The sequence below is a fragment of the Emys orbicularis genome, chromosome 2 (assembly GCF_028017835.1).
Source record: "Emys orbicularis isolate rEmyOrb1 chromosome 2, rEmyOrb1.hap1, whole genome shotgun sequence".
NCBI lineage: Eukaryota > Metazoa > Chordata > Testudines > Emydidae > Emys > Emys orbicularis.
Genome location: NC_088684.1, coordinates 297501949 through 297520266, shown reverse-complemented (window position 1 = coordinate 297520266; position 18318 = coordinate 297501949). Strand labels below are relative to the sequence as shown.

At 57.7% G+C, this 18318-nt stretch overlaps 1 protein-coding gene across 1 annotated transcript; it reads right to left on the bottom strand.

Moving 5' to 3' along the window:
• Positions 1 to 2949: 2949 nt before the first annotated feature.
• LOC135873900 (zinc finger protein 282-like) lies at positions 2950 to 16157 on the bottom strand. Its single transcript, XM_065398509.1, has 8 exons — positions 16134 to 16157; positions 12710 to 13111; positions 10622 to 10748; positions 7401 to 7514; positions 5930 to 6043; positions 5274 to 5387; positions 4036 to 4149; positions 2950 to 3509 (listed from the first exon to the last, which is right to left on the bottom strand). The coding sequence occupies exons 1-8, from the start codon at positions 16155 to 16157 to the stop codon at positions 2950 to 2952; spliced, it is 1569 nt and encodes a 522-aa protein (XP_065254581.1).
• Between the last annotated feature and the right edge of the window lie 2161 nt (positions 16158 to 18318).

The following is an 18318-nucleotide window of genomic DNA, read 5'->3' as shown; positions in this document are numbered from 1 at the left end:
GCATCTAAAAAAGGCTGGGCTGAGACCCAGCTGCCCACTCCAGAGCGTGTTACTGCACTCGAACAGGAGCAAGTAATCACGGCAGGGCAGAAAAATAGGTTCTCCTTGAAAGTGCTCCCCTCCTTGGCCGCCTGGGGCCTGGCAGCCCAGCGCAGGCTCATGCAAATCAAGCTGACCCACAGGCTCCCATGATCACATCCTCTTGGACAGACGATCACAGACTCTGCCCTTTGCTCCTACATTCCCGCTTTTCCTCCTGGGTGCTGCACCCAGAGTCGCGGATACTTTGGGTGGGCACAGCCCCTTCTCTTGGTTAGGGTTCAAGTTATAAGAAGGCCTCAACCCACCCAACCTCCATTTTTTGTGGGTGCAAAGTGGATCCAATTCCCACTCCTGTCCTGGCACTAATAGGGGCTATCGATACCTGTCTGTTTCAGATGTCCACAGACAGTGGGCCACAGAATTCAGGGGGGTTCCACCTGCATATGGCAGGGCTAGAGTTTGTCTGAATATCTGTAGCAAACTGTACACTCCCCCCTCCCTGTTATTTAGAGACCAAAACACTCTTCTCCCCTCTGCCGCAGGACAGAAAGGAGCCAAGGCCCATGGAATTAGCTTGTACAATTTTATTTACAGACTTTAGAAAAACCCCATTTCTACCAAGCTGCTCTTTACATGTTTCTGGAGCAGACAGGTTTACAGCAGCCCTTTGACCCTGGAGATCATGGGAAGGGGAGTCTCTTCCCCGGCCCCTCCTGGAAAGGAAACCCCGTGTATTTTGGGTGTCAGAGTGTCAGTTCCCACAGCCTCTCAATTGAAACTAAAGAAAAACCTCAGCAGCCCAGCTCTGTGATGCAGAATAAATACTGTACCGCGCTGTGTGAGCCAAGGCAGAAAAGGAGAAGCCCACACAGGGCTGGTAACAGGCTGAGCTGGGGAGGGCAGAGAACACAGGCAGCCAAAACCAGCATTTTGAAAGTAATTTAAAAAACCCCTCCCAGCTTATTTTGACATTTCGCTGTGTATGTTTCCACTTCCCGTAAGCAGGTAGGAACGTGGACTAGACCCAGCAGCATCAAGGATTTCTCTCACTCCAAACCTAACGTTCTAGAAACGAGTTAAGCTCCAAGGCTCCGGCTGGGATTTTTTGAAGGCACCTAAGGGACCTCTGTGTCCAGCTCCCATTGACTCGAATGGAATTTAGGCACCTAATTCCCAAAGGCTGTTCTGAAAATCCCAACCTAGCTGTCCTCACTGGAGAACCGTCCATGACTGCAACTCTGGGCCTGTGTCCCCACGGCCTGGCACCCTCTGCTCTCAGGGACACTGGCCCAGAGGGGGAGGCTGCAGCAAGCTGATCCGGAAGCGTTCGGCACCCACTTTGCATGGGGAAAAGACGGCACAGGGTGCAGGGCAGCAGAGAACTACGCCCTCTGAGTTCTCCCAGCGCCGAGAGTTAAACTCCTGGGCTGTTTCTGAGCCGGTAACAGCTTCGATATTTCTACCATCAAACCAGAACAGTCCTGTTCTGCTTTGGAACAGAAGGGCCCAGGTTTGATTCCCTGCTGCAAGCCCAGGGGCCCGTCCCTGAGGAGGAGCACGTCCTGCTGTGACTCTCGGCAGGTAACAGGGAGATGCTCATACCGGGAGCTTTTCCCACACTCAGTGCACGCACGCGGTTGCTCTCCACGGTCTGTGATCTCGTGACTCAATGACATCGGAGCAGCCAATTGGCTGGGAGCGGGGAGGACTGGTCACAAGGGACAGAGCTTTACACCTGTGACCTGGCCCCAGCTCAGTACCGGCCAAGCATTGTTATCATCAGACGTGGTTGGAGCCCGTTGGTCAGACCGTCCAGTTACCAACAGGCAGAGCGTGCGACCCAGACCCCCACTGGAGTCTCTGCGGTTAGGAGCGGCCCAGCCACCCCAGAACGGAAGAGCCTGGTGGGGACACTAGCATGGTCACTACACGTGCCGGGCCTGGTCTGGAGACGGACACTGTCACTGTCCAGCCCTGCTTTACCTGGCATCTTCCACACGTGCCAAATCCCCAGCCCGGGGGATAGGCAGAGGTGTGGAGGGCTCACGGCGCTCAGGGCAAAGTGGGGAGAGCTGGAGCACCAGGCACTTTGGCCAAGGCCCCTGTACAGGTTTGGGTGGCCAGGGTGGCACGGGAGCCAGGTGCACAAGGCGAGAGTTCCCCCGTGCCCGGGGATCTCAGCTGGCCCGACCTGGCTGCTTTCTGCCCCCTTCATGCCGCCCGAACACAGGGGTGCGCAAAGGGACCCGAACGCACCGGCCCGGCTGGCTCGTGGGGTGTGACCGAGGCTGTTCCCACAGCGAGCGATGCCTCCAGCCTGGATTCTCAGTGTCCATTTAACCTTCCCCGTGCTCAGGAGCGGTGGCTGCTCCTCCCAGCGGGTGCTGGCCCCAGTAGTGCTCCGACCCGACACGTTCCCCACCACGGAGCTGGGGGAAGCCCTGTCCCCGCACTCTGCACCGATGGTTTCTCTGCAGGGCTCGGGTGGGCAGCAAACCCCTCCCCAGGGACTCTATTCCTGGAGGGTCTCTGCCTCGCCTGGCCCAGGGCCGGCTGGCACCCGGGTGGGATGGAACACGTGTCACGTGGGCACAGTAGGGGGCTGGCTCGCCAAGGCCAGCTCGGGCCGGTGCAGCCTGAGAGGCCCTGGCTCCCCGCGGCCAGCCCCGCGGTGCCCTCGGCAGGAGACGAGTCCGCTGGTGCTCTGCCAGGCTGTCCTGGTGGGCAAAGCCCTGCCCACACTGAGTGCCCTTGGAGGGACCCACTGGTGCGTGGCCAGGTGGCACAGGCGGGCGAAGCTCCTCCTGCACTGGTGGGGCAGCCCCCCATGGCGTGCGCCCACTGGTGCTGCGTTTACTCCTCGGGGACAAAGCCCTGGCCGCAGGCAGCGCACATGGACTTGTGCTCTCAGAGGTGGGTCTTCTGGTGAGCCAGGAGCGTGTCCCGCTGGCTGAAGGCCTTGCCGCAGGCGGGGCAGGAGAAGGGCTGCTCGGCCGTGTGGGGCTCGGGGGGGAAGAGCAAGGGCCGCTTCTTGCGGAAGCGCTTCCGGCACTCGGCGCAGGTGAAGGGCAGCTTGCCCGGGGGCATGTGCTGGTGCTGGAGGCAGCACTGAATCCGGCCGACGCTCTTGCCACATTCCCTGCACTTGGCGGGCTTCTCCGCCACCAGGCTCTTCTTGGGGCTTAGCAGCGACTGCTTCTGCCCCAAGCACTTCCCACGCTCGGGACACGGGCTGGGCCGCTCGCCCCCCACGGCTCTCTGCTGGCCCCCGGCCGCTCGGAGCTCCCCAATGCCTCTCTTGCCCTGAGCCGACCGTCCCAGGATGCTTCTCTGCCGAGCCGCAGGGCCCTCACCGGGGCTCTGGACCACGGTCCCTTTGGACGTTGCACAAACCGCCCTGGGGGGGCCTAGGCCCTCGCCCCCCTCCTCGGCACGATGCTCCTCTGCAAGTTGGAGCGGGATCTCACCTGCCGGGGCAGAAGAAAGCAGCCGTTATTCATGTCACCTGCCGGGAGGGAGGGAGGGAATTCTGCGATTCAGGGGCTCCTGCTTTGGAGTCAAGGCCCATGAAGTTGGCCGTGGGGAGCGAGCTGGGACACTCATCGAGGTGCTGGTTTACCGGCCCGGGCTCTGCAAATCCTTTCTTCCCCTAGAGCAGGGCAGAGGGGAAGTTTTCCCCATCTCACTGTCTGAGGTGCTGGGGTCGGACCTGGGCCTCGATATCACCAGTGACGAGGCTGCTTTGAGCTCCTCTGGGCTTGCAGAGCAGCCTCACCTGGCCTGCTGGGAATTCCCCAGGTGGAGGAACGCTGGAAGGGCCAGGCCTACGCCCCCCCCCCCCCCCGCCCCCCGGCAGAGGGGCCGTGCTGGAGGGGGATGGGAGGGGCCCGATGATCCCGGCGGCCCGTTTGCAGTCGCAATGCGCTGGAAGTTGGCTCTGACCAGCTCCTTTAGCCCCTCACTGGTTCCGAGCTGTTGCTCTCCACTACTCACCTGCGCTGGGCTCTCCAGGGAGCCCCCTTTGCTCCAAAGCCGTCTGAGCCCCAGCACACGCCTCCGGCTCCGGTTTAACCCAGGGGGAACGGGCAGGCGCAGGAGCAGGAGATTCTGTTCCCAGGGAAGAGCAGGCTGGGAATTAGCAGACGGTTTCTAACGTCCTGGAAGGGGCTCCCGACAGAGGTGGAGGCAAGAGAAAGGGGTTTGAAGGTGGAGCTTGTATGTTTCTGAATGGGGCGGGTTCGTCTATCCAGGGTTAAATGCACTTGACTACAGACAATCTGGTTTGGCAGGTTCCGTAAAGGGCAGGCACTTCTCAGTTCTGGGGAGGCGTTCAACCGGCCGTGCCTGGCGCCAGGGGACGCTTTGCTGGAGACATTCAACCAGACCCACAGCTGATGAACTCAGAAGGAAAATTCCTTGCTGAGCTGGCCCAGGCCAGAGAAAGGACAACTCCAAACTGCCTAATCCCTGGCTATTAGCGACGAGAACGGCTGGCGATCGAAAGGGTATGATGGGGTGAGCTTCTAAAGGGTTCATTAGCGTGTCTGCCTGTCCCAGCGGGAGCCGCCAGCGTGGGTTTGAGCACCCCGGGGCCTACTCCTTTTTGGGAGTATCCTTCGTCAACATCTGTACAGGCTTATCGAGGTCCGTCATTGTCTGGATGTGGCAACTCCTGACTAGAGCGGCTTTTAGCCACGTTTGGAGCAACTGTACAAATTCCGCTTGGATTTAATACAGACATTTACGGCTCAATTAGTATCTGGTGCCACCCTGAAAAATCAGGGCTATAAACAAACTTCCAGCAACGGGTTCCATGCTGGGGTGGCCTGCGATAGCGGGGACTGGACTCCGGGTCCCAGAGGTCCCTTCCACTCCTGGGGGATTACGTTCCAGTTTGGTTTCTACTCCCACTTCCCCCCGAGTTGGGGGTTTAAAGCCGGCACTGGCTCTTGCTGGAGGAGAGAAGACACCTCTTTCTAATGGATACAAAGGTGTTGGTGAGGCTCAAGAGGGGCTAAGACCAGTGGTCAGACTATCCAAAGAGGGAAAGGAGGAGGGGCTCTGGGGGGTGGCAGGGCCAGGACGGGGCACGACCGGCTGGCTTGCGGCCTGTAAACTAACACCACGTTAGGGAAGTTGAGACCAGACGAGCAGAAATGGTAAAACGGTCCGGCTGGATTCCCCGCTCGTCCCCTCACGCCCTGTGCCCAGAGCTCTCGGCTGCTACTCACCAGGGCTGGGGCCTGCAGGGGTTCTGCCTTCTCCACAGACCGGCCGATCCTGCCCACACGGCTCTTCCTCTCGTTTAACCCAGGACGTGGCATCGGGGGGGACAATCGGAAACTCTGTTCAGGGCAAAGAGGATTACACCGCGTTCCCCGCTCTCGGCCAGAGCCGAACACCGAGCTCAGGCCCCACCACCTTCGCTGTGGACCCCTCCTCCGCCCCAAGACAAGTTCGGCGACTCCAAAGGTGGGGATTTGCTGAACAGCCAGAACACTAAGGGACACCCCCGCCCTGCTGGGCTTCATGAACGCAGAGCACGTGCACTAACGGCCAGACGGGTCAGGCTCCCACGCTGCAGGCAAGGGAGCGAGACAACATCCTCTCTGCACGCAGGGCAGGTCCCGTCCCAGCTCCTGAGCAGAGGGGCTGCCCCCTGCCAGCCCCCCCCCGGGGCACTGCCAGCCCCACACGAGGCGAGGCGACCGCAGGGCGTTGCTGTTGAAAGGCCGGGGAACAAGCCAGCAGGAGTCGGGTACAGCAATGCAGAGGTGGGTGACAGGCTGCCCAGAGGGTAAGAAAACTGCTGCTGGTCCCTGGAGACGGCTGGGCACAGACGATCACTGCAATCGCCAGCTCCGAGATGGCGAAATCCGTTACTCACCCGAGCAGGGGCTTCCACTGATTTCATTTTCCCCAGAGTCCCCTCGGGCCCCGCAGCCTGGATCCTCCTCCTGGTTAATCCACAATGAAATGTCTGGTGCAGAGACGGGGGATTCTGTTCACAGGAAAGAGAAGGGCTCAGATTTTCAGAGGGGCCTAGGGGAGTTGGGCACCCAGTTCTGATGGACTGTCAGTGGGAGGTAGGGGCCTGAAGTCGCTAGGCTGCTTAGCCAATCCCAGCCAAGAGTATTAAGGGTACGTCGACTTTCGAGCTGGACGTGTAGCCGTGGCGGTGGGAGGGGCTGGCTGCCCCAGGTACATCTGTAATGGCTCAGATGAGATCGTACGCGGGGCAGCTCGTCCCTCCCTCCGTGCGCCCCCACGGCTACACTTCTCGTTAGCTGCTCGTTAGATCAGAACTCCCGCGGGTACGGCTCCTTGGCTGGCACTTCCCCCTTCCAGCCAGAACACAGACACACCCTGCCTGTTTCTCCTCCCCGCTGAGAGCTGGGCCCAGGAGCGTCACACCCATCTCCGCCCAGCACCGTGATTCAGAGGGGGCCGCTCGGAACAGACGCTAGCGCGGCTCTGGGGGGAGGGGAAATGGAGGGCTGCAGACGGGTTTGATGCCAGAATGGTCAGGAAGGGGGAGGGGAGTTGAGGTGGGACGGGGGGAGAGCTGCAGATGGCACTTGCCGGGGACAAGGACAGAAATCCACATCTGGGGACGAGCTGCACGTTCTGAGAGCTTGCTAGAACTTCAGCTTCCCTTTGCTCTAGTGGTTCCCCCGGGGGCTGGGCGAGCCTGTCCGCTCTCAGAGCCCGTTCAGCACACGGGACGTTCTGCAGCACGCAGGCTGCCAGGGTTCAATTGTGTAACTGCCCCTGGGTTGTTCCAGGCTTTGGGATCTCAAAGGAGCTTTTCTCACTTGCTACTTCCAGAGAGGTCTTCTCTCTTCTCCCCGCCCTGCCTAACCTGGGGGGCAGCCAGGGGAAATCTCATGTCACAGGGTGTCTGCTCACAGTTGGTCAAACCAAACTAGGGGGAGGGGGGAGGAAGCGGTTTCAAGATCCTGATCCGGATTTGTGGCTTCATCCCATCACTGCTCTCACCCGCTGGCTGGGATTAGATTAAAAAAAGCAAAGAACAGGAATAAAACACACACAAGACGCTCAACCTCCTGGTGCAATCTCAGGGATTCAGGGGAAGCAACGTCCATTTCCCCCGAATTCCCCCAAACGTTCTCCTGTCCCTGGCACAAGTGTCAGAAAAGTGCCCACTGAAACAGAGGGAATGAAAGAGCTCGTGAAGCTTTCATTGGATAGAGCCATTTAACTTCACACCTTGTGCGCGTTCGCCAGGCAGTCACACCTCCAGCACCGGGAATGCCCCGGCAGCCAGTGGAACGACCACTGGGAACCCAGCTGAAGCGAGAGGCCTCAGGGCTAATTTTGGAGCGGTTTCAATGTACCTGGGCCGGGGTCTGCAGGGATCTCGCTCTCCTCTGAACGACCCTGATCCCCGACACACGGCTCCTCCCCTCGTTCGATCCGGGACAGGAGGTCAGGTTTGGAGATGGCGTAGTCTGCAGATGGAGAGAGACGCTCCAGGGTTTGAGTCACACAGTAGGATGCTCATTACAGATCATGATCAGTGGTTTTAAATACCCAACCCCCGACTGCTGGGGGTGACAGGCGATGTGAAGAGAAGCTGCACTGTTACAGGGATACCCTGCACCGGGGCGGGCGTGTTCCTCCGATGGGTGGGACTCTCTGATTCTTCCCAAGGGAAGGGGCTGCCATGGGCACAGGAAGTATTAATCCACGTGCCTATTTATTAAGCACCAAGACGCTGAGCATGGAGCCACCCACAGAGGGGCAGAAGGGTTCATTTGGACACTATTTATACTACAATACAACCGCGCCAGGGAGCCTGGGGGCGCCGGGGCTGTTCTCAGACACACAACGTACAGTTATGTCCTGAAATTCCAGGTGCAGGATCTTAGCCAAGGAAAACTTGGGGCGAACTGGGCAGTGCATTTGGGGTATCGAATTTGCTGTCCACTGTCAACCCTCGGGATTATTCCTTTCCTTCCTCCTAATTACATGATGTGTATTAGGGATGGAAATATTGGTTAAAAAAGTGAACCGATTAAACGATTACAATTATTTTGTTTAATTGGTTAACCAAGGTAGCTTGGCGGGCCTGGGGCCAATCCGGCCAGGGAGCCCACCAGCGGGCTAGGTGCATCCCGGCCTGCAGCAGCCTGCCCGATGCAGGGCCGCCAGGGTTACCGATTAACCTTTTACATCTCTAATGTGTATCAGGCTTTCCCCTCTTCAGCTGCTTTTCGGATCTCCAGCTCTCTGTCCGCTAGGAAACGGTACGACTTGCGATTCCGCACTGGTGGCGCTGACTGTGGAGGCTGCGGAACGAAGTGGAACCAACCCATTTCGCTGGAGGATCCAGAAAGGTTCAGGGGTTGGGTTCCCGTTACAACGTGAACACGTGGACTCAGCCCGGCTCTGCAGGAGCAGGACAATGGGCAGGTGACAGGAGACGGCTCAGAGACCTGGGACAAGGGCAGCGAAGGTCGTTGCTACGGCAGCCTGGCTCGTGGGAGCCCTGGCGCTGGCCGGTCTGAACTCTCGTAACCGCTGGTCTCTGCGCGACCCCAGGCGTGTCCCAGCTGGCTAATAAAGCGGCTCTAGTGCCTGGCGGCCCTGCCCACGCTCGCTGCAGTGCACTGGTCCCTCAAGGGGCGACGGGCTCTGAGCAGGGGTCTCTCTCAGCTGGACTTGCTGGGCAGAGCTCAGTGAGAAACAGGAGGCTCAGTCTCGGGGGCACTTAACCGCGTGGCCTCCCCTTGTGGAAGGGTGGGACCCCCTGGGGGTCTGGCGCACTGAACGGGTCCTTCCAGGGGCCAGTTAAAGGCCGGAGCATAGCACAGATCCTGTGGGTCTGACACCATTTGCATCTGTCTCAATGCAGCTGGCCACTCAGAACCCGCTGGGGCAAAGGCAAGTGGCCCTGTAATGGGGTAGCACCCTCGTCTCGGGAACACCCACTGGTTGAGTGCGCGCATTGCTGCAGTTTTTCCTCAATTTCTCAGCTCACGGTGTCCCCCGTCGGCTGCTGCGCTTGTCAGATGGGTCTTCAGGACTCAGCCCAGAGGCAAACGGACCCTTTCTGGGGTATTAGTCCAAGATGTCCTGCAGCCCTCCCCGGGTTCAGTCCTTTAACAGTCCACCCGGGCCCATCACAGGACCCCTCCATTGACAATGCCTCTTTAGCTCTCCTCAGTCTGACCAAGAGGGCCGGGCTCAGTACCCTAGCCTGGCAGCTCCTGTTCTGGGATGGAACCCCTAGGCCTTCCTCCCTGGAGACTCTTCGCCTGCCCTTTGGTCCTCTGACCCTGGCTCTCCAGCTGGGTCAGTCTCAGTTCAGCTCCGTTCCGGGGGGGGGGGGAGGGGGGAGGAGTAACAGGTCCATGTACAGTCCCTTCCCTGGGCCTGTCTACACTCCCTTCTCTCAGGGCACAGCCACTTCCCCCAATGGCTGTTGGGGGACGGGGGAGATCTGGGCCTGCCCTCTACTCCAGGTCCTAGCCCAGGGACCCTCTAAGTATCAGCCACATCCCTTTAACTACCTGCGTTTCCCTGGGCCACCTCTCCGTAGCCTGTCTTAATTGAGTTGTGGTAGCCAGCCAGCAGCGATTCCCTCACTTCCCTGGTCCCTGCCAGCAACTGCCTGCCTTAGCCCTTACAGCCCCTCCAGACAGCCAGGAGCACCTCTTGTTCCCCCAGTCCCTGCAAGCAGACTTCCCTGAGCTCAGTCCTGCCTGCAGTGAGCTGTCCGTGGTCCTGCTGCTCTTCCAGCCAGCTAGGAACCCAGGCTTCCCTCTTCCAGCTCCAGGCAGCAATTGACTGCTCCTCCTCTGCTGCTCCCTTTTATATGGCCCTTCTGGCCCCTGATTGGCTGCTCCAACAGTCCCTCTGGTTGGCTGCTTCCCTTGCAGCCACTCTAGGCTGCAGGGGGCCTCTGGATCTAGTCCACCTTGTTACAGGTACCCACACACACCAGCACTGAATTTGATCCACTATCTAGAGTTGGAACTGGATGGTCCATACAATTAGTGATAGGACATGGAATCTCTGGCAGCTGGTTGGGAAGTACCTGAGTAATGCGACTTGGGGTCTCCAGGCAGCCCAACTGCAGAAGCCATCTTCTCAGTTAGAACTAGTAACTGGCCGTTCTAGCTGACAGGCCAAGGAGTGAGTGGGAATGAAGCTCATAGATGAAATGGCGAGACCTCCAGTGCTACCAGCTACACCATGTCACTATGTTCACTTGGGACTGCAAAGGTTTCCATTAGCTCAAACACAACTTCTGTCTTCAGTCAGGAGATCTGACATTAATGCCACAGAGCCAGAGTTGGATGTGTAGAATATGCACAACTCAACATACCCACTATCTAGGCCATCAGTAGAAAGCACTGGAGGTGGAGCAATAAGGAATGTGTATTTTAATCTCTTTTTAAAATGCACCATCAGTCAAAGACGTGCACTACAAGAATTTTACCTACTGATCAACCAGGAATCAAAGGAATTGGAGAATAAACTTGAGCTGGAACCAACTCTACCTTCAGCGACTTCACAGCTTCTCGTAAACGAGCGAAGAAAAAAGAATTACCCAGGGAGATCAGGGCCTCATAATTCCCCTTCATCATGTTCTTGTAAAGCTCCTTCTGCCATTCCTCTAAGCTCCCCCACTCCGGCTCATTGAAATAGACGGAGACGTCGTCGAACGTCACCGGCACCTGGAATCACAAGCGTTGCACACTCAGTACCTGCTGGGTCAACCCTACCTGTCGTGTGAATCAGGAGAGATGGGGAGGATCAATGTCGTCTGGCTATTATTGGAAAAATGATTAGAAATGGGTTTGACATAAAAAAAACCAGACATCATAGCTAGAGCTGCACGAGGCTATGCTGCCCCCACCCCCGCGCCGGCAGAGCTGGAAAGGAAAATCTGAATTTGGTCAGGTGGGGGGTAGAGCAGAGACTGCGTCCCCCTCTCCATCAATGCACGACGCGGCTCACCCCCAGGATCAGTGCTGGAGCTTCCAGCCCGCCCTCCAGGTACCAGGCAGCACAGCTCAAATGCTGCTAGGGACTCCACGTCTGCAGCTGCACCCAGATCCCCCTTTCACAGGGGTGGCCCTTCCCGGGTCCTCAGCAGGTTTCAGGAACTGGGACGATGCTATTGCGGAAGCAGTACTCTGAGTACTGATCCAAAGGGGACCATCTGGCCCCAGCGATTAACTGAGCTAGGAGGTCCCTGTGGAGCGACTCTTTGTTCAGGTTTTGCCTACAGAATTTGTTCTCAGAAGCTGCAAATACTGAGCAACATTCAAACTTTACCAAGGTACCTATATGGTCCCTGTTACCACCATATGTGAGCGTCCCACACCTGATGTATGTAGCCTCAGAATAGACCTGTGAGGCAGGGCAGTGCTGTTATGCCCATTGTACAGATGGTTAACTGAGGCACACACAGGCTAAGTGACTTGCCCCAGGACACATAAGAAGCCTGGGACTGAGCCCAGGTCTCCTGCGTCCCAGCTCAGTGCCCTATCCCCTAGACCGGCCTTCCTCCCCTGCAGACATTTGAACACTGTACTCTGATATAAAGCCTGAGCGCTGATAGCTGTGCGCTGACGCCATGGAGTAACAGCGGGGAGGGAATGGGGCCAGTGCAGCCACGGTGTTCCTAACCAGTGTGATTTTAGGCACCATCACACAGGTTGGCAGCCAGATCGTATCACTCCCTTCGTCCAAACCATTTTAGGCTGGTGAATAAGGAACAGCCAACGCAGCGTCAGAGCAGCATGTCAACACAATTCGCCTGTGCGCTATTGTAGCACGTTTCTGTAACTTGGTTAGAACATACTCTGGTCCTTCCAGAAGAGATACGAGCAAACGCGCTCCAGCACGCGGCCCTGACTGGGGAAATCTTGCTGCGGAGATGGAATGTCAACGGGAAAATAAACTTTTCAATAGACTGACGAGAGAAAGAGGCCACGATTTTCAAAAGTGGATGTCTAAAGCATGGCCTGGTCTACACCTAAAACTTAGGTCGATCTAATTTCGTCGCTCAGGGGAAATTAATCCCAAAATCTCCACCTAAGACAAAAGGGGTTGCGAACCTGTGGGAGGAGGGGCACACGCGAGCGTGTAACACACAGAAATGATGACACTGAGGAGGGAGAAAACCAGCAAGTAGCAGCCTGGGGGTCGGGAACATGGGTTGGTGTTGGACCCTAGAAAAGCCTAGAGAGATTTTGGCTCTGGTACTGGCTACAGAGGCTTGGGGCTATAAGCTAAGATGACACTCTTTTAGCCTTTGGTTCCTCTCCTGTGTTGGGAGAAGCAGGACTTTGTACCTTCCTTGTAAATAAACAGAATTCCATCAAAGAAAATACCATCAATATTGAATTCCAGCAGGAACACCCCCAGGGCCCGGCACTTTGACTGGCCGCGCAGGTCACAAAGGGCAATAGTTAGGCAATGAATAAATACCCCGATTTTCCAGAGTGCCGAGTACACGACAACACCCGCGGACTCCAATGGGAGCGGCTGGGCGCTCAGCACGTGGAGAATCAGGCCACTTATTTGTTGCCTAAATATGAAGGTAGGAACCCAGCTTTAGGCACCGACTATTGAAAATCTCCGCATGTGATTTAGTTCTGCCCCTCGGCGCCAGCTGGGATATCGTTACCTTGGGGACCTCCCCCCTAGCGCCTGGGGGAAGTCTCAGGATCCAGAAGTTCCTGTTCTTCAGCAGGTTCTCCATGTTCTCCAGCCTCCTCTGCAGCCGTCCGTACCCCTGGATCAGAGTCCCCAGCGCGGCCCACTTACTCTCCAGCTGGCTTTCAAATTGCATCACTGTTTTCTCACAATCGACTAATTTCTTCTCTGCTGTCCCCACTCTCCTCTCCAGAGTCAGCAACCGCGTGGCATGGGAATCCACCGTCCTGTCCACAGCTTGGATTGCAGCTACTGCAGGCCACATGGAAAGCTTTGCTGCTTGCAGCTGGCTCTCTCTCTCAGAAGTCTGTTTGGGATCAGAGCGGGATTGGAAAGGCATCGGGCGCTTTGACTCCGGGTCCCACTCTGGAGCCTGTTTGCAAGGACAGGAACGTAAGTGGAGCTGGGGGACTCGTTATTCCACAAACAAAACTCCACTTAAAAGGGACTGAGGCTGAGCAAGTGCGAGATGCCCCAGAGAGCCAGCCCTGAAAAGCCAGGAAAGGCCAGGGAGAGATGGCCAGAGCAGCGCTTCCCAACCCCTTTGGTCCAGGACCCATTGGTAAAAGTTGACGGCCTGTCGCAGCCCAGTAAATAGGCTCCGGGGGGGGAGGGGGGGGGAGAGATGTTGAGAACTGCCTCAGGAAGGGGGCTCAGGGCCTGTGGATGGGCGTGCAGAGCCCACCCCACACTCACCCTGCAGCAGCAGCTCCTGTCCTGCTCAGCTCCCTGCTCCAGGTGTCCTGACCTCCGGGGTCGCAGCGCCACTCAGGTTTGGCCCTGACCCACTACAGGGGGCCAAGTGGTCCAAATCTGTGGGAGTGGCCTTGTGACCTGGCTGGGCCAAACCCGAGCGGCACTGTGACCCCGAACATCACAGTGCCCAGAGTGGGGAGTCGAGCCCAACCTGCCTCACGAGACTGGAGCTGGAGGAGCCGCCACGTGGCCCTTTGAAACATTCTGGCCCTCCAACTTTGGGAAACCCTGGACTAGAGCATTGTCCACTAACGCTCCAGCTCTGGCTGGTTTGGGGGACTGTGCGCTAGGTCACATCTCCCTGCCGGTCTCAGCTGTAGAGGACTTTCCGCCCCAAGCTCTGCTTCCACTCACCAGTGCTGATGGGGATCTGGGTCCCCTGGAGACGGAGATACAAGAACACTATGAATCGGGTGTAAAGCCGTGACAGTTCCAGCTGCCTCTCCTGACTGAAACGGGCACTTTCAAGGTTTCTATACTAAATATTCCACCTGAGATCTTCCTGCTGCTGCCTGAAACCCATCCCCACCCACACAGGGCCGTGCAGCCAAGATGGAGGTAACGCTTACAATCTGAAGGCCGGATCCTGGGAAGAGCCAAGCACCTCCGGAAAGGTGGAGCTCAGGAGATGTGCAGCACCTTGTCGCAGAATCAGGTCTTGCCGTAAGACACAGCACAACGAAATGTGGCAACGAGTATTTGGAATTGTGTGTGTCTTGTGGTAATAGCTAAGAGACCCAGACATGGCCCAGACCCCTCTGTGCCCGGTGCTGTTCAAACACAATATGATCTAACTGTTCTGTGTTTGCAGGGCGCCTGGCACAGAGGGGTCCTGGGCCCTAACGGGGGCTCTTAGCCATTACCACAAAACACACAAATAATGTTTTCAATTAATGTTATCTGCTTTGTCTGCCCCTCCCTGCTCACTCCCACTCCAAATACTTGTTACTCTGTGGGACGAGGGAGGGGTTGCTATAGGACTGGGGCCCTAAGAAGTAGAACAGGGGTTCTCAAACTGGGGGTTACGACCCCTCAGGGGGTCGCGAGGTTATTATGTGTGGGGGGGGGGTTGCCAGCTGTCAGCCTCTACCCCAAACCCCGCTTTGCCTCCAGCATTTATAATGGTATTAAATATATTAAAAAGTGTTTTTAATTTATAAGGTGGGAGTTGCCCTCAGAGGCTCGCTCTGTGAAATGGGTCACCAGTACAAAAGTTTGAGAACCACTGAAGCAGAGTATACACCTTGCTCCCTAGGTCAGGGATGAGCAGTTTTACACCCCATCCATTGCTCTCGGCCCTGCTGCCATTAAATACACCCCATTGCTGACAGGCTCTGGCAGCCTGGACTGACTTCCCAGGCCTCCGTGTGTGGGGGGCCTGAAAGGAGAGACCTTGCCCCGCTTTCCAGAGGTGCCTGACACCGGGCCCCACACACTGAGGTGCAGGAGGTCAGCGAAGGCCTCTGGCAATGCTGGGCCAGGGAACAGGGCGCTTCTCTCCAGCTCCAACCGACAATCAGACCCCAAACCGCCAGGCCGGAGGGGCTGGAGACACAGTTTCCAAGCCCTGCCCCGGACAGCAGGCCCCAGGGAATTCAGAGGTCAAAGCACGAGACGGCACCAAAGCCAGGATCAGTTTAACTCCTCTCCCCGTTCAGACACCCTGGAGCTAGAGACCACGCTGATAAAGTTTGCCGAGGACGCCAGGCTAGGAGAAGTTGCAAACACCTTGGAGGACAGATTTAAAACTCAAACTGACCATGACAAATCAGAGAATGGGTCTGAATTCAACAAGATGAAATTCAACAGAGACAAGTCCAAAGCACTCCACTTAGGAAAGAAAAATTGAATGCACAGCTACAAATTGGGGACGGACTGGCTGGGGGGCCGGGCTGCTGAAAAAGATCTGGGGGTTCCAGTTGACCACAAACTGAAGAGGAGGTGTCAGTGTGATGCAGCTGCAAACTAGGCTAATCTGTTAACAGGAGTGTTGTAGGTGAGACTGCTCCACACTGGGGAGCCCCAGCCAGGGGGAGCTCCCAGTTCAATTCTGGGCACCAGGACTGAGGAAAGAGGTGGACAAATTGGAAAGAGTCCAGAGGAAAGCGACAAAAACGGTAAAAAAAAAAGTGTAGCCAACCTGGCCTGGGCGGAAGGGCTGAAAACACACTGGGCACGTTGAGTGTCAAGAAGAGCGCGGAGGGGAGCCCGGCTCCGGCTCCCAGCGCCTTAGGGCTGGTCGATGAGCAGTTGTTCCCCCCAGCGGAGGCGGACAAGAGAGAACGGGCTCGGGGGCTCGTTGAGAGCCGCTTTGCACCCCCGAGGCTCTGGGCCAGGCCCCAAGGGGGCGGTGGAGTCCCCCTCACTGGAAACGTTTCCAAACAAGCTGGACAAAGTCCGCTCAGGGCTGGACCAGGGTCACTGGGCCCGGCCTCAGCGCAGGGGGCTGCACCCGACCCCCCACCACCCCCGTCCCTTCCAGCCCCGCGTGTCTGTGACTCCATGAAAACCGGCGGGGGTCGCCCTGCCCCCCGCCCGGCCGGGCAGCCCCGCGCTCCCCGCGGCCCGGCTCCCGGGGCCCAGGCCGGGCGGGGAGAAGCTCCCGGGGCCCGAGGCTCCCCCGCCCGCCGGGCCCTTACCTGGGCAGCGGCCCGCTCGGCCATGGCCCCCCCGGGCGGGGCTTCTCCAGCGGGCCCGGCCCGGCCGAGCTCCGCTCCCGCTCCGGGCTGGGCAGAGTCCCGGCGCCGCCTCGCCACGGGCCGGCCCCGCTGCCGGGCGGAGCAGAGCGAGCGCAGCCGGGAGGGAGCCGCGGCCTGGCTGCCGGGGAGTCGGGTTTCCGCGCGGCCCGGGACGCGGCTTCCAGGCTCTGCCCCCAGCCTGAGCTAGGCCCGCCCCGGCCGCGTGTGCCCGGAGCCCCGCCCTGGCCCAGCAGCGGGGGGGGGGGGGGCGCTGCGGCAGCACCGAGGGCCGGGCCGGGTTTTCTTCCCCTTGAGAAACAGGAGGAAACCCGGGCTCTGCATTTGCCTGATTCGCTTTTAAGCGCGACCGCCCTCCCTCGGGGTTCCTGTGTTCCCCTGAAACCCGGGACCGCTCCCTGCAGTGGGGCCAGCGTGACCAGCTGTCCCGGTTTTATAGGGACAGTCCCACTGTTTGGGTCTTTTTATATAGGTTTCAGAGTAGCAGCCGTGTTAGTCTGTATCCGCAAAAATAACAGGAGTACTTGTGGCACCTTAGAGACTAACAAATTTATTAGAGCATATAAAATCTTTTTATATAGGCTCCTATTACCCCCCACCCCGTCCCAATTGTTCACATTTGCTGTCTGATCACCCTAAGCAGGCCTGAGGCGAGATCTGCCAGGCAAAGCCCTGGGGCCCAGGCTGCAGCTGTGAGCCGGATAGAAACCAAACTACCACCCCACCCTCAGCCACTTGCACCGGATCCGAACCATTGCTCCAGGAGGGGAAAATCTCCCCCCTCCATTGCCAGGCCCCTGAGCCATGGGGCTGGCCTGGAAAAGCAGCTTCTCTTTGCTTCTGGGAAGAGACTCACCCAATGCGAGGAGCGGAAGCTGGCCCTGCCCGTGAGAGGAAAGGCACAGAGAGGAGAACACCTCCTGAAGGATACGGCTCTTCGGCCCCAACATGGCAATAAAATAAGGGAAATGAATATCTGAATGTTCCTGACCCAGTGGCTCCCTCCAGCCCACCTGCTAAATGCTAACCCCAGTGCAGGCCTGTGTGGGGAGGGCCGACCCTAAGCCCAGTCTGTCACAGCCATGCCCTAGGGCCCAATAATCATTCCCACCACCCCCACTCCCCAAGCTGCATGAGGCTCAGGGCCCCCAGCTTCTGCAGAGACACAAATTCCCACTTGGTGAGGCTGGCAGCCTTGGCCAGACACAACCACGGCAGGACACACCGGCTGGGATGCTGCACAAGGAAGCCAGCTCCTGGCTCTACCTCAGTTAACAAGGAGCCAGAGGAAGGGCTGAGAGGGCTTCACATCACCAACAGGCTATTTTCCAGCCTTCCCTAGCCCCTCCCAGCCTTCGTTTGACAGTCCCCCAAATGTGACACTCCTGCTCTCACACTGATTTTATCCATCGCCATGTGGCACACAAACATGACTCCTTTTGGGCTGGGACTGTTACCAGCTAAGTAAAATGGCACCTGGTCAGTACTGGATGGAAGACCAGACCTCCAAGGAAAGGCAGGAGGCTGCAGGCATTACAGCAATAGCGTGTGTAGTTTTACTTTGGGGGCTGTATTCTGTTCTATACAGGTTCTCGCCCCACACTCCTCCCCACAGCATTGGAGCACCTCCCGGCAGTGCATTAAACACTGTGACTAACAGCTGGGCCATTTGTTCTCTCCCCAGGTGGAGCAGTGTTTGCAGTGGAGCGTCCAGGCTGGATACACACACAGCTCTGTGGTTATGTCAGAGAAGGCAAGGTCTAAAAACTGCCCCAAGCACGTCTACATGGCCCTGCAGGTCAGACGACCGGGGGGGATGCTGCAGGGTGCACTACAACGTTGCACGGCACCCGCCCTGTGTAGACCCTGCAAGTGCAAACTAAAAAGGTCTTTAGTTCACATGACCAGAGGTGGACTACGTTAATGTGAACTAGGTCACTTTCCGTCCGCACTCGTAGGATAATCACAGTGCGGCACTACAGTTTACAACCCCGTAGTCCAAACTGCAGGGCCGTGTAGACGAGCCTTTAGAGCAGAGGCTGGTGAGGTTTGGGATAGGCCTTAGCTCTGATGGGAGTTTATTCCATAGTCTTGGGCTTTGTCTTTAGTTTATGTAATGCTGGTGATG